We start from the raw sequence: 14,869 nt of genomic DNA on the forward strand, positions 1-14,869 counted from the left end.
CCCACCGCGGCCGGGGGCGGGGTCCACGGGGGCCGGGGGCGGGGCCCGCCGCGCCCGGCAGCAGCACATACTTTGAACCTTACGTCACGCACACGGGTGGTTATAGTTTCGCACACATGCTGAGTTTTGCTTTCCCAACAGACCAGAGGATCAAAGAGGGTGGAAAGCCTATGTTCCTCCTCATGAGCTGTGAATACCCAGTATCTCGCCTGAATGGAAAAGGGGTTACATCACACTACCCCTCGGTTTTATTCGGCAACCTGTATGATGTGTGTCTGCAGACTAAGGCGTGGCGGGTGTTCATCTGTGCCCTGTTTCACTGCTTGTATTTCCGCTTGTGTGTCGCTGTGGGGTCTGTCTCTTTCGGTCTGCACCGGAAGAAAGGGGACTGAAGCCCGGGACAGGTGTCAGCTCATTACAAAATCCCACCGGGGAGGGGGTGTCTCTGGCGGAACCCAGCGCCCCACATTTTGGAGGGTTTGGATGGGTTCCTCAGGGTTCCTCCCACTCTCTCCCACGAGCTGATGGGGCCGTGAAATCCGTGTGGATGCCAAAGCCACAGAAAACCATCCCCTGGTTAGGGCGCTGTGCACCACACGGTGGTGTTGAAGAATGTTTGAAAGAAAAAGACCCTTTTCTGAGGCTAAGGGGCTGTCGTTTTTGGGGACAGTTCCCAACCTGTTCAGTGGGTGATTTACCTTAAATGCTCCAGTGGGACCTCACGGTGCTGGTGACTGCATTGCATAGGCCTGTCGCAGGGGAGAAGGGGAAAATCAAAAGACAGCATGCGGAGATGGAGGGTGAGCAAGAGGGTTATCCAGGAACAAGGGACTGGAAGGAAGGGCCAGGAGGTGTACATGGCAGGATCCCCCTGCGCTGCCAGGGGGCCGTAAGGCCTTCCTCAGTCTACCCTGGCCTCCTCTAACTCTGACCTCTCCGAGCCCTTTCCCTTGCCCTCACTCTGCCCCAGCCCCAGAGCCCTCTTGAACATGCCAAGCACGGTCCCACCCCAGGGCCTTTGTACTTGTTGCTCCTCTGCTTGGAAAGCTCCTCTGCAGATACCCGCGTGGCTGGCAAGCTCTCCTCCCTCACTGTTCACAGAACGCCTTCTCGGGAGCCTTTCTCCAGTTTCCCTAGTTGTGGTCATAGCCAGCCCACCCCCCACACACAACCACTTGTACACACTCTCCTGTTCTATTTTTCTACATACCTTTGGCAGCTTCTAATAAGTTTATGTTCTGTTTTTTCATTTTGTTGCCTGTTTCCCTTTCGATAATGTGAATTTGTGCGCAGGATTTCTTTTTCCCTCAGTGATTAAAACATCGTGACTGAAATGAAGAGCCGGAAGCCCGCGCCCCTGCATCTTGGTGAGGGCTTCCGCGGGAACGGTATGCCATCTGCATTCCATGATTTATACACGGGCTTGGGAGTAAGGTCAGCTAACACAGTGATTCTCAAACTTGAGCACGCGCCGGAACTGACTCCTTGTTGCGTTGCTTACACAGATTTCTGGGCTTGCCCCTGGAGCTTCTGAAGCAGCAGGTGTGGGGTGAGGCTGTGACCATGCTGAGAAGCTCTGACGAACCCATCCACAGGCACATGAGCTGGTAGGGGCTCCGCGTACTCTGAATGGCAAATGTTCATCAGTGGTAGATTGTCACCTGCCTGCTTTGTTTTCCCAGGGGTGAAGAAAACGTGTGGAGATGGAGGGCAGCTGGAGAGGCATCCCGGCCATGCTGGTCGTCCTGGCGGGGCTGGCAGGTAGGGCTCTCGAGGGCTTGGCAGGACTTTCGTAGGCATCCGGTTGAAGTGGGCGGAAGGGAACCCAGAGGAGGCGGCCTGGACACGTGACTGCCGGAGGCTTCTTCCTTGGGCCCTTCCTACAGCGGGGTCTCTTTGGTTGGGCCCATTTCCTGCTCTGCCGACTGAGCTGCGGGAGTGGTCCTCCATGGGCCACCAGTCCTGTTCAGTGGGTTGTCCCTGGTGTGGGCGTTTGCCTTCCGTACCTGCCCAGAACTCATTGCTCTTGTTAAGATGTCCCGTCCTATGCCTGGTTTTCTCTTCTTCCGTTTATAACTGGCCTTCAAGGAAGGCCCCATTCAGGCATCACCTCCTCCCTGGAGCCCTCCTGACCTGGCAGTGTTCAGGGTGATAATCCCAGCTCCCATTTATTGACGGGCAGGGGCCCACTGCCTGTGAGACCTGCCATTCCTCTCATCAGCTTGTCCTCATCCTGGATCTCCCAGGGTGTCAGTCGGAATGGACTCCAGGGTGTCCCAGGCCAGGGTCTCCCGATCAGACTCCGCTTTGCAGGAGATGGAGCGAGAAGACTGCGGGGTCCTTTGGGTGACTGATATTCGTTCCCCCAGCTTTCTCTTGATTATGTCTTGTCTAGATTTCTTTGCTTCAGGTGTGTTTGTCATGTCTTTCCAACTAGGTTGTAAACTCCAGAGGGTATCCATCCTGTATTCCTTATGCAGTGATTTTAAAAGGCATTGTATCGAAGTATAATGAACATAGAGAAAAGCGTACAAGTCATAGAGGTACAGCTTGATGAAGTTTCACAAACTGAACACCTTCGTGTATCAATAGTGAGACCAAGCACCTCCCACGAATGCCCCCTTTTGGTCACTCTGATATCCTCTCCCCCAATATTCAATATTTATTGAGAATCAGAAAAGGCATAAAATAGTATAGGGACTATCAGAGTGTGTTATGGGCAGTAGGGAATGTTTTGTGAATTTTGGTTGGGGTGTGTGGAGATACTAAGCTCAGGGGACCAGGCTATGGTGTTAACATGTATTTGGGCGCCACGATGTTTGGAAACTCCTGGCTTATAGTGCTCAGTGCCAGGTGTTTAGTAGGTGCTGGATAAACATTTGTTATCCAGAGTGGATAACAAACGTAGAGTGGAGAGCGAAACACCGTCCCTGCTTGTGTGGAGCTTAAGGACTTGTCTCGGGGCTAGCAAACCACACTCAGCACACATTTTAGGGACAAGGCTCCAAAGTGGCTATTTCAGCCACAGTGGCAAAGATCTCTTCTAGCAGCTCAGCGGGAAACTGATGTGCCGTGGGGTCTACCGTTTTTCTGAGGCAATTTTCCCCGAAGCTCTGTTTTGAACAAAGGGATGGCTCTGGCTGAGGCCTGGAGTTGGCTGTTCCAGGAGGGGAGAGTGTTTTGGGCTAATTCTAATGCCCCCTGGGGGATGGGGTCCATCGCAAAAGCCTGAGACCCTTGGATGTTTCATCTTGGAAAGTCTTGGAGTAGAGACACCTTCATTTATAGACTTGGCTTTGAATAGCTGAGCGCAGCCTCCATGGGCACCCAAAGGGTTCCTGCCGGCTCTCTCCTCTCTGCCTTGCCCCAGTGTAATGGATTATTTAGAACTCAACACCCTTATTTATTTGCTCAGTGAGTATTCACTGGGGGCCTGTTATGTGCCCTTTAGTTGCAGGCACCGGGATACGGTGATGAGGAAAACCAGGCACAGTCCCTGCTAACAAAGCTTACAGCCTAGCAGGAGAATCAGGCAGTATTTGAAAAATCAACATAAAATTACCATTGTGACAATTGCTTCGATGATTGAAAGCCTGTTATAGGATAATTCAACCTAATACTCTGGGAAGACTTCCCTGGGGAGGAGACAACTAGGCTGGGAGCTGAGGTGTAAGCAAGACTGGTATGCCAGGCTGATCGCTGCCTGTGCAAATGCCCTGGGGCCAGAAAGAGTCGGTGAGTTTGATAAATTTAGGATAGTCTGGTGGCTGGAGGGTGGAGTTTGGGGCAGAACTAAGTAGGGTCTTAAGATATGATAATGTTAAGGGTTATCTGGTCTTTCTCTAAGACGGTTGTGTTTAAAATACTTAAAGTCTGAGTATGGAGGTGGGAGGTAGGGGAGGGGTACCTGATCACCCTGGTTTGCTGAGAAGATCCCGCTGGCTGGCTGCCATGTGGATAGCAGTTCTGGGTGCTGGTGGCCCAACAGTGACGCTGGTGCCTCCTGCCATCGTCAGCGGGACTCTGCAGGCGCCTCAGGACCCCTCCCTCGCTTCTCAGTTTCCTTCTGATGGGCCCAACCCCTGATGTGTTCCGACTCCCATTTTCTTCCTCAGACCTGCCACGCCAAACCGTTTCTCTGCCGCCAAATCCACTGCATTTCCCTTTCTCCCTTCTGCTTTTAATTGTCTGCTTTTCTGTTCCTTTCCAGTGCTGAGTAAGAGAAGGGGGAAGGTGGGGGGCCCGCAGGTGCAGTGAGGAGCCTGCTGGAGAGAGCGGAAGAATGGAGGGGTCTAACCCCCAGCGGGGGAGACAGCAGGCTACTCCTCCAGGGAGCCGAGGGAGAGCCTTCGAAGGAGGATGGTAGGATCCGTGTTTGGGATCAACTGATGCAGGGCCGGCAGGAGGCACGGAAGCAGGCAGAGGGGCTACTGTTGGAGTGGTTCCCATTTCACAGACGGGAGGATGCAGTGAGTAGAAGAGATGCTTTTCAGTCCGGGCTGGAGCCTGTGGTTCATAGAGATGCCAGGTGGAGTAGGATCCTAGGCAGGGGGGGAAGCAAGAGGGCGGGGCCGCAGATGCTGATGTGGAAATTACAGTGTGAGTTAGTGAATAAGGATCTTGCAGGTGGATCAACTCCTGAGCTGGGCGGCCACCATGGCTAGCGGCCGGGGTAGTGTCTGGGAGGGGGACACTGAGCTTTCCCGTGGCTCTGCCCCAATTTGCCTGTTTGCTCTACAGAGGGAAAGGGGGAGCAGAGGGAAAGGGAGGTTTTGTGTGTGATGAAAGGTCTTATTTACAATTTTCTCATATTTGTTCTGTGCAGGGCAGGGTTACACACACCATAGCTGATAGGATTCAGGGAGAGGAAGGAGGCTCCAGGACCTCGCATTATCAGGATATCAGGCTTCTGAGTCACGAGGCAGGGCTGACGGCGCGTTTACCCATGGTGGGAGGCCAAGACTGCAGGTGATGCTGTCCGGGGAATGTAGTGCTTAGGACTGGGTGCCTCCTGTTTAATGTAGAGGTCAGGCTCAAACTCGAGGCGTTTCCATTTGGCCTCCCTCCCCCTCGCCTCCCACCTGTAAAGTAAGGTATGTGGCCTACACGTCGTCATGGTCACACGTTGCAGTCTGCTGGCTTGAACAAACTCAGAGTGAGATAACCTCTCTACCTCGGACCAGGCAGTGAGGGAGCCATGGTTTCCGAGGGGCTTGCGTACTCTACGGGAGCTGCTTAGATGAGCTCCTGGCAGGGAAGCCCGGGTCTCAGCCATCCTGGCATTACCCACATCCGAGCTGCTGGGCTCTGGCCACTTAGTTCTCACTGACCTGCATCAGGAGCCGGGGAAGAGTGCTGTCGTCACACGGTGGGGTGGAGAGAGCTCATCTCTTTCCTCAGGGTGCAGATTTGGCTCTTTGTTTTCTTTTGTCCTTCTTTTAAAGATGCAATTCAGGGCTCATGGAAAGAGCCAAGTTGGCACAGCGCTCTGGCTTCCCTGGGGAATCATTTCTGACTTCCCTCCCCAGGCTTTTTTTCTTTTTCTAAAATCCCAGATCAAAGGGATCTTTGGATCAGAGAGACTTGTCCAGGGATAAGGGAGGATACCCAGCAGGAGCAGTTCTTTAGAGTCTCACTGTGTCTCTTTTCTTATCATGCCCAGAGACAAAAGAAGAATAGCCATCATGTTTGCCCAAACACAGGAACAGTCTTAGTTAATTCTGACTTTCCCTCAGTTCTGCCTCTTTGGACCCCGCAGGACCCCCTCCTTGACCTTGACCCTGGCTGCCTCTCCCGCTGGTCCAGCTTCCCTCTGGGACACTGTCTGTGTAGCAGTTCCTACTCTCGCATCAATCTGTCCTTGTAGCCGGCAGTGCATGCTGGGTACTCAGGTGATGTGTTAATGTATTAATGCCTGTCCATGGTGTGGAGTCTCCCCAGAAAACTATAAGGCTGTAATGAGATTCTTTTAGAACCTGTCTTACAAGTTGACCTTATGAGGTTGGAAGGAGAGGGGGCTGCAGTGATTTGGGGGCAATCAGTGTATATGGCAGACTGCCTGGTGGACCCACCGGAATCATAAAGCTCCAGAAGGTCAGAGGAACCCATTGCAGTCTTACTGCTGTGGCAGGTGGGGCTTAGAAGAAACCACAGGGTGTGGTCTGCCAGGGGTCATTTTTGCTGTAAACTCTGAGTGAGATCAGAGGGGAAAATAGGAAAGAGTGAGAATGTCTGAGTTTGGGTCCCAGCTCACCGCTGTGATCACAAGTCCGGGGTATTGCTGCTCTTCATTTCTTCATTGTTAAACAATAGGTGGTAAAAAGATGAGCATAAGAGATTTTGAAGACTATCCTTTGCTGTGCAAGTTCTACTTTGAATTTTTATTGCAAACATGGGAAGGTCTTGAAAACTCTGCCTGCCGATTGGCTCCTCTAAGATGATTAGAACGTCAGTCCTAAATGGCCAAAAGATTTCCTGAGCTCTTCCGGTGTAGAGCATGCTCTGTCTCAGGTGATTATGACTGAGGTCAGGTGAGCTGAAGAGCCCTCGATGTACCCCATGTGGAAAACCAGTCAGAGATTGTCACTCCAGTTAAAACCTGTGTCATAGTGCATCTGGTGAGCTACGGGTTGAATGTGGTGAAAAGTGTGAAGGAAACAATTTTACTTAAATCTGTGACATTCTTGGCTTGTCTTACAAATCAACACATCCCTTCTTGCACGTCACATAATAATGAATGTCTACTGAGTGCTTGAGGGTCGTGTGAAGGGCTTCACGTGGATTATTATATTTGGCTTTTGGAACAAGTCACCGTGGTACTAGTGACCCTGTTTTGCAGCTGAGGGGAGTGGGGCATGGAGAAGTTGAGAGAATTTGTCCAGTGAGCCAGCAGCCTCACCTGAGAGTCCGTGATCTTATGCTTGTGGGCCACCTGCCTGTCTGATGGGGTTTTAAACCCAGCGCTCGGTGTGGTGAGACTTGTACCAGGCTGCCAGACTCATCACTTGGTTGTTCTCATTAAGAGAGCCCACTCCCCTACATCCTTCTACCTTTCCTTTTCCTCTCTTTGTATCTCCCCACTCATGTCTCTTCTGGTCCTTAAGAGGCGAGGTGTGGCCTCAGTGACACACAGTCTGGTTCTCTTGGTACTTGGTACTTGGTACTGACTCAATACCTATCACTCCATGAGAGTGTACTCAGGATGCAACTGTTGTCTCTCTCCAGCTGGATGCCTTCTCTGTCACCCTTGTTCCTCCAGCCCCAGACACTGTCCTGAGCATCCCATCTGGGGGCTCTAAGGGTGCAGGGGCATGCATGGGGCTGTGATCACCACATGCTGGGGCCCGCATTCTCTTTGTGAAGAGAAGCTGCTCTCCACCTTCCTCTCTGAGCCTTGGGATTTCCTCAGAGGTGGGAATCAAAGATCCTTCCCATTTTACTGGGAGGATAACTCTCATTTCATAGTAAAGGTGAAAAACTTGCCTTAAATAACAGCTGGGCTAGGGGGATGCTCTTGGGGCCAGGCTGGGATCAGGTCTTTGAGGTAACATCTCTCTGGAGGTGGAGGAATGGCGTTTTTTTCTTCCAGTTTTGCCGGGAGTACTGAGAACTGTGGAGGGAGGGATTGGAAAGGAGGGATGGGTGGCTTCCTGTCCAGTGGGGAGATATGGTGTTGGAACCAGGAAGACATGGAGTCTGACCACTGGCTATCCAGCTGGTAAATACAGAGGGTTAAGCCTTACGGTTGACTTGCATAGATCCATTCACTTGCTGCCTTGAAAAACTGGTTGCCTTCCAGCTTCTGGATCCAGCTATCAAATCATAGAAGGTCCCAAGAACGCAACGGTGCTGGAGGGCACAGAGGCTCGCTTCAACTGCACCATCTCGCAGGGCTGGAGGCTCATCATGTGGGCTCTGAATGACACGGTGATGCTGAGCATCACACCCACGGAGACCATCATCACCAATAACCGCTTTACCTCTGCCAGATATGAAGAGGGCAGCAACTCCATCTCTGAGATGATAATCCATGACGTGCAGCTCCAGGACGCCGGGCGTATTAAGTGCAGCCTCCAGAACAGCGACCGGGATGCCTCTGCTTTCCTTTCCGTCCAAGGTGGGTACCCAAGTGGCTCTGAGCGGAGAAGGGGGCGTCCGCTGGGCCAGACGCCAGGGGAATGGAAGGACCCTTCGGAGTTCACGTCACAGGTGATGACGGGGCTGCTGTCTGCTGGAGTTACACTTGGAATGAATGATTCCAAACCAACGAATATCCATTGTTTTGTTATTTGTGATTTCTTACCCCCCTTCCTCACCGATTCTCCCTCTACTTCCCTTCTTCCTGCTTCTCTCGTCTCTCTTCTCCTTTCCTTTTTCTCTCACTAATATTCTTAAATACAGGTCTTACCACTTTCCCATCCGATCTGTGTCAGTCCTGATAGCTTTGTTCTAGCCCCGGCCAGTTGCGGTCACTGCTCTTTCATTTAGGGGGGGCTACCAATCCTTGCCTTTTCTCTAGTTTCTTATATGCTTGACTCTGTCTCTTTGCCTTATGTCATGTATGCACTTTGAATCATGCTTTACCTTTTACCTCTTTCCAGCTGAACTCCTCCAATCTTTTATTCTTTCCTGCCTCCAGCAGTTCTTATAGCCAAAGGTGTGTGTTCACGAAATACACCAAGTGTTTTAGAGAGGAGTAAATGAAATTTATCATAATGGACGACTTATTTTTCTTAGAGGGAATTGTGAGGTGCTCCAAATCATGCTATTTAGTGAAAAAAAAAAAAGGATGCTTTACAAGAATTCAGAACATCTTTATCAAAGTTTAATCACTTTGCATTCCTTATGTAATTAGATGGTATTTATAGACCCACTGGAGCTAGTAGAGCTCCTGATTTCTGTGGCAGCATTTCTTACAGCAGACCACATCATGGTTTTGAAATTTTTCTTATGTCTATTTATTTGCTTGTCTAGGAGAAATTTTCAAACATTGGATTTGTGTTAATGTTGCATCGAATCCAGTTTGATAACATTTGGTAGAGATGCATGCCTACCTATTTCTACTTGCCCTTTTTTTTTTTTTTTACTTAGCCAAACTGTTTTCTCTTTGCTTTTATGTGTCTTTAATTTTATGAGGTTTAATGATATTTTCTAAATAGTGATTTTATGAGACTACCTGGATTATTGGCTTAGTTTGCATGACTAGATTCTTATTAACAATTTGAGGTATAAGGGAAAGAACACAGGAAAAACGGAATCAAAGACATGAGTTCTGGTTTGGCTTTCATCAGTTACTAGCTTGGTGACCCCTGAGGTGACTCAGCTTCTTCATCTTTAAAATGGGGATAAGGCTCCCCTGCCCACCTCACAAGTTTACTGTGAGGATCCAATGAAACAATGACTGAGGATGGTTTGAAGACTCCAGAGTCCTGTCTGATTCAGTTCATCACGCACACAGTCGGGAGCCAGAGTGGTCTAGTCGTTCATGATGCTAAGTTCAGATTCCAGCTTTATCACTTCCTAACTGTGTGACCTTGACCATGTTATTTGATGACCTCATGCCCTAGTTTCCTCATCATAGGGTTGTGGTGGGATCACATGAGTAGGTTCATGAAAAGGCTTTAAAACAGCACCTGGGTCCTAGCAATCTCCATATAGCCAATTGCTATTATTTATTGCATTCCCAAGAAGAGCACACCCTTGTGTTAGGCATCTGAAAGGGGACTCAAAGATGAATAGAGTAAGGCAGAGTCCTGCCCTCAAGAACCTTACCCGAAGAGTAGATAAGGCAAATGCATGAATCACATTGGTGCACCAGAGAGGCTGGCAGGGACCCTGAGGGGGAGACAAGCTCAGGTTTGAACTGGGAAGGGGGATGAGAGAATAAGGAAAGCCTTCATGGAGGACTCCATGGTGAGGTGCCCTTATGGGCTTCGGAGGTCTGGGGATGATAGGCAAAATGGAAAAGCGAGAGAGGAGAAGGGCACCCCTGGATCAAGGAAACAGGGTCAAAGGCATGACTTATTTGATATAGCATATCAAATTCATAAATCCGTGGTTTTATAGCAGCTTTTCTCAAAGCTATGCATTTATAAAGTTGTCTGAATATGCCTAAACATGCATTTTTATATGTTGGTAATGACTGTAGCTTTTGGCTTTAATACAGATGGAAGAACAAGCATCTAGGGATGTTAAATTCTTTCCCAAGGTCATGAAGAAGGAACCCATAGACCGGGGACCGAACTTGGTCGTATTACCCAGGTTGCAGTGTTCTGAATGGCACTTTGTTCCTAGAGGAACAAATGTTCTCTAAGCAGCAGGATGTCTTTCAAGGGAAAAGAATCTTAAAAAACAGAGGAGACATCCATTTTATTTTTAAAATGAATTATCCAAAGATTTATTTTTTTCCTCCTCGTGTATCAGCAAGAAAAATAAAGACAGCTTACATAACTCCATACTGAGTCATCCAAAATCTATGTGAATGTTCTAGTCATCACCCTTGTATAAAGTGTTTGTCGTGCTACTCGATAAGCTTTGTGTAAGCCAATGGGAAGAGTTGAATCACAAATATATATAGAAAAAGGAAATGCTTCAGACTGCTTCACTTGTCCAGTCTATCAACCACACACCAAATTCTAGACCTCTTGTGTTTTGAGGGCCACTAGATTTGAGTTCAAGATAGTCCGTTATTAATTGAGGCAATACCATTGCTTCCAGCTTCTGTCATCTTAAACCTCTCCATCAAATGAAACAATGAATGGAGAAAAAGGAATAAGGACAAAACCGTTTAGCTTTGAGAGATAGATCCATTCTCCTCTCATTGTTGCATTTACAGTAATCCTTGCATTAGCAAAGGTGCTCTACTGATTCCCAGAGACCACTGAAGAAAGGAATAATTGGCAATTTAACATTTCAGAATAGGAAGAGCTTTCAGAGCTGATCCAGTTCCATCTAGTTTGGGAATTCTTGGGCATCCCCTAGATCCTTTCAGGGTCTGTGAAGTCATGACTGTTCCCATAATAACACTGAGATGTGAGTTGCCTTTCCTACTCTCATTTCAGTGGTGCACAGAAAGGCTTCCACTGTGCATTGGGAAGGTCTGCATAGCCCAGAGGATCCACATTTCCTAAATGACCAATGAATAATGATAGAGTGTCATGCAAGAGTGAAAGATCAATCAAAGTGCCAGATAGAGCAGTGGATTTTAATGTAAAAGGGAATGAAAATTCCTTTATATAGTTACAGTTTCCACAGTGCAACTAACCTGTAAGAAACCACTACTTGCCAAGGTTTGGTACAGTATCAAAGACTATCCTTGATTATCTGAAAAGCCTTCTCATTGTTCCACCTATATATCCATGGGGGGTCAGATTTTTTTTAATATACTCCAACTAAAGCAATATATTTTAACAGATTGAATGCAGAAGCTGATATGAGAATCCAACCAGACATTAAAGAGATTTGCATAGCACTGGGTGTTATATGAAAACAATGAATCGTGGATCACCACATCAAAAACTAATGATGTATTGTATGGTGACTAACATAACATAATAAAATAAAATTAAAAAAAGAGAGATTTGCATAAATATAAAACAATGTTCTTAATAATTTATTTTGGCTTAAAAATATAGGTATTTTTTCATAAAAATATGTTAATCTATGTTAGCCTATAGTGGGTTATCACTGTTATTATAAAATAAATACTTAAAAATTTCTAATTTCAAGTATGGTAAATATTGGTAGGTAGGATCCACATAAACAAAAGGTCTTTGGAGTCTTCATGATTTTTAACATTGTAAAAGGTACTGAAACCTAAACATTTGAAAACCCCTGATCTAGTCAAATTGTTTCATTTGACCAGTGAAAAACAGAGAGCCTGAAAATGTTCCAGGTGATGGCAATTTTGTGGGAAATCCAGGATTGAGAACAGAGTTTTTGATTCTTAGTCCAGTGTTCTTCCCATTATGTTATGCAGCAGGGAGGCTATTTTAATTTGGATGTTCCAGTGTTTATGTGTTTCACTAAGGCTGTGTCTTTACCAGAGCCAATCCTCAGGTTATTTTGTTCATATTAGCACACACAGCACTATTTTCAGGTGGGTTGTTTTACAGTGTTCACATTGGCATATGCAGGTGGGTCCTTAATAAAAACTTTAAAATACTTTGGGTATTCTATTCTGATACGTGATTTAGGGTAATTATTTTTATAATTAGATTTGCTTTTGATTTAATTTGTAATTGGGAGAATACTTTAAAGAACTATCATGGGAAGTTATGTTTAAAAATGTGTGACCCCAAAAATAAATAAAATGAATCTGACTGACCAAAGGCTAGGAGAGACTTGGTTTCCGTAAGACTTTGAGATGTATTCTCCTTACAGTGGAAAGAATGTAAAGGTTTTTCCCTTCTCGCTTTGGCTTCCAGGAGAACTTTGTGACCCCACTTTAGTGGTTGTGTAGCCTTTAATGGAAGGCACGTTTGCCCTCTTTCCCATATAATTTATGCTCCCCTGGATCCTGATTTTTATTTATTCATTTTCTCTGGAATAATCTGTTTTCTGGTGAGCAACCTCACCTTCTTTCACGAACCTGGAAGGTATAAATAAAGACACAGATAAAACCTGAGTTAAGGTTCTTCATACAGACATAGCCAGTTTGGACTTGGGAAGATAGCACTCATGAAATGTGATTTGAAGGAAAAATTAAAGAAAACCTGGAACCAAGAGAGTCATGGTCACTCCTTCAGAACATTTCTCTTTTCTTCTCTAGTTATGGGGGAGTTGCTCATTCCCAGAGGCAACCTTATAGTCCCTGAGGATAAGCCCTGTAATGTGACTTGCCATGCATTGGGCTGGATCCCTCTCCCGTATATTTCCTGGGAGATCGGTGTTCCGGTGAACCACTCAAGCTATTATCCTGGTCCGGAGCCTAACGACCTCCAAAGCGCAGTGAGCGTCTTGACTCTCACACCACAGGGCAATGGGACTCTGACTTGCCTGGCTCACATGAAGGGCCTGAATGCCCACAAGTCTGTAACTGTGAATCTTACTGTGGTTCAGCCTTCTTGGGGTAAGTGAAGACATTTTGCTCTCTATAAAAAAATTATTGTTGCGTGCTTATACTTTATATATGGTGTTCTTAATCAACAATGCCTACGACAATTGTATAGTGACCTTGACTTTGGGTAGGGATGGTAATGGAAACAATCAGCATCAGCTTCATGACTCTGTGATTCCACTTGCTTTTATTTATTTATTTATTTATTTATTTATTTATTTATTTATTTTAAAGATTTTATTTATTTATTTATTTGACAGAGAGAGAGAGAACAAGTAGGCAGAGAGGCAAGCAGAGGGAACGGGAGAAGCAGACTCCCCGCTGAGCAGGGAGCCCGATGCGGGGCTCGATCCCAGGACCCTGGGATCACGACCCGAGCCGAAGGCAGATGTTTAACGACTGAGCCACCCAGGCGCCCCCGTTTTTTTTAAAATTTTTTTAAAGAGGTTTCATTTTTTTTTTAACCTGGCAAATCCACAGTGTATTTGAAAGTACCAAGTCTTATATTTTTTTCTTTTTTTAAAAATTTTTTTATTGTTATGTTAATCCCCATACGTTACATCATTAGTTTTAGATACAGTGTTCCATGATTCATTGTTTGTGCATAACACCCAGTGCTCCCTGCAGAACGTGCCCTCCTCAATACCCATCACCAGGCTAACCCATCCCCCCACCCCCCTCCCCTCTAGAACCCTCAGTTTGTTTTTCAGAGTCCATCATCTCTCATGGTTCTTCTCCCCCTCCGATTTCCCCCCCTTCATTCTTCCCCTCCTGCTACATTCTTCTTCTTCTTTTTTTTTTTTTCTTAACATATATTGCATTATTTGTTTCAGAGGTACAGATCTGTGATTCAACAGTCTTGCAAAATTCACAGCCAAGTCTTATATTTTTTAAAACTCAACTAAGTGACATAAATAAGGTGAAATCAGAGAGGGAGACAAATCATAAGAGACTCTTAACTATGGGAAACAGACTGAGGGTTGCTGGAGGGGAGGTGGGTGGGGGGGTGGGGTAACTGGGTGATGGGCATTAAGGAGGGCACGTGATGTGATGAGCACTGGGTGTTGTATGCAACTGATGAATCACTGGACTCTACCTCTGAATCTAATAATACACTGTATGTTAATTAATCGATTTGAAATAAAAAGTATTTAAAGTTTAGATCCCCAAGAGAACCTACTGTAGGGTCCTCAGCATACACAGCCTACAGGGCTGCAGAGCCTGCTTGAGCTCCAAGTCAGCCCAGGCCAATGAGAAAACATGGGGCCCAGGGCTAGAGATTGACTTTAGCTCCTTCGTTTTGCAAAAGAGGGCAGAAAGGGAGGCCCAGAGAGGTGCTGTGCTCTATTCCAGGTCATGCATCAGGTTGAGGTGGAACAGGGCCCAGAAGCCAGGGAAGGGGTTCCTTCTTGGTGCAAAGATTTTCCCACTACAAAAACACCTTTATTCAAAGTTCAGAACAAAGCTACAGCCAGAGCAAGACTGATGAAGAACAAGAAGAAAAAGAAGAAGAGGAAGAAGGAAGAGGAGGAGGAGGAGAAAGAGGAGGAGAAGAGGAAGAAGAGGGAGAAGAGGAAGAAGGGGAAGAGGAGGAAGAAGAAGAAACAGTGTTTCACAGCATTTGCCAAGTAAAGGCTCTGTTTTAAGTGCTTCTCCAATGTTAACCAAATTAACCTGCACAACAGGTCTATGAGTGGATCCTCATCCAGCTAGATGTCTGAGATTAAGATGATGGCAGGGTTGGTTCCTTCAGAAGACTGTAAGGGAACGATCTCTAGGCCTCTCTCTTAGCTTCTGGTATTTGCTGGCAGT

General features: G+C 46.8%; 1 protein-coding gene across 1 annotated transcript in view; it reads left to right on the plus strand.

The window, feature by feature from the left end:
- The first annotated feature begins 1,703 nt into the window (after nucleotides 1–1,703).
- Nucleotides 1,704–14,869, plus strand: part of IGSF5 (immunoglobulin superfamily member 5) — a 34,101-nt gene continuing 20,935 nt past the window's right edge. Inside the window, exons 1-3 of the mRNA XM_032392698.1 lie at nucleotides 1,704–1,761; nucleotides 7,799–8,116; nucleotides 12,770–13,069. Coding sequence (XP_032248589.1) covers nucleotides 1,704–1,761; nucleotides 7,799–8,116; nucleotides 12,770–13,069 — 676 coding nt within the window. The remainder of the gene's footprint in view (nucleotides 1,762–7,798; nucleotides 8,117–12,769; nucleotides 13,070–14,869) is intronic.

This window comes from Phoca vitulina, unplaced genomic scaffold (genome assembly GCF_004348235.1).
Source record: "Phoca vitulina isolate PV1807 unplaced genomic scaffold, GSC_HSeal_1.0 scaffold68, whole genome shotgun sequence".
In the NCBI taxonomy this organism is placed as follows: Eukaryota; Metazoa; Chordata; class Mammalia; order Carnivora; family Phocidae; genus Phoca; species Phoca vitulina.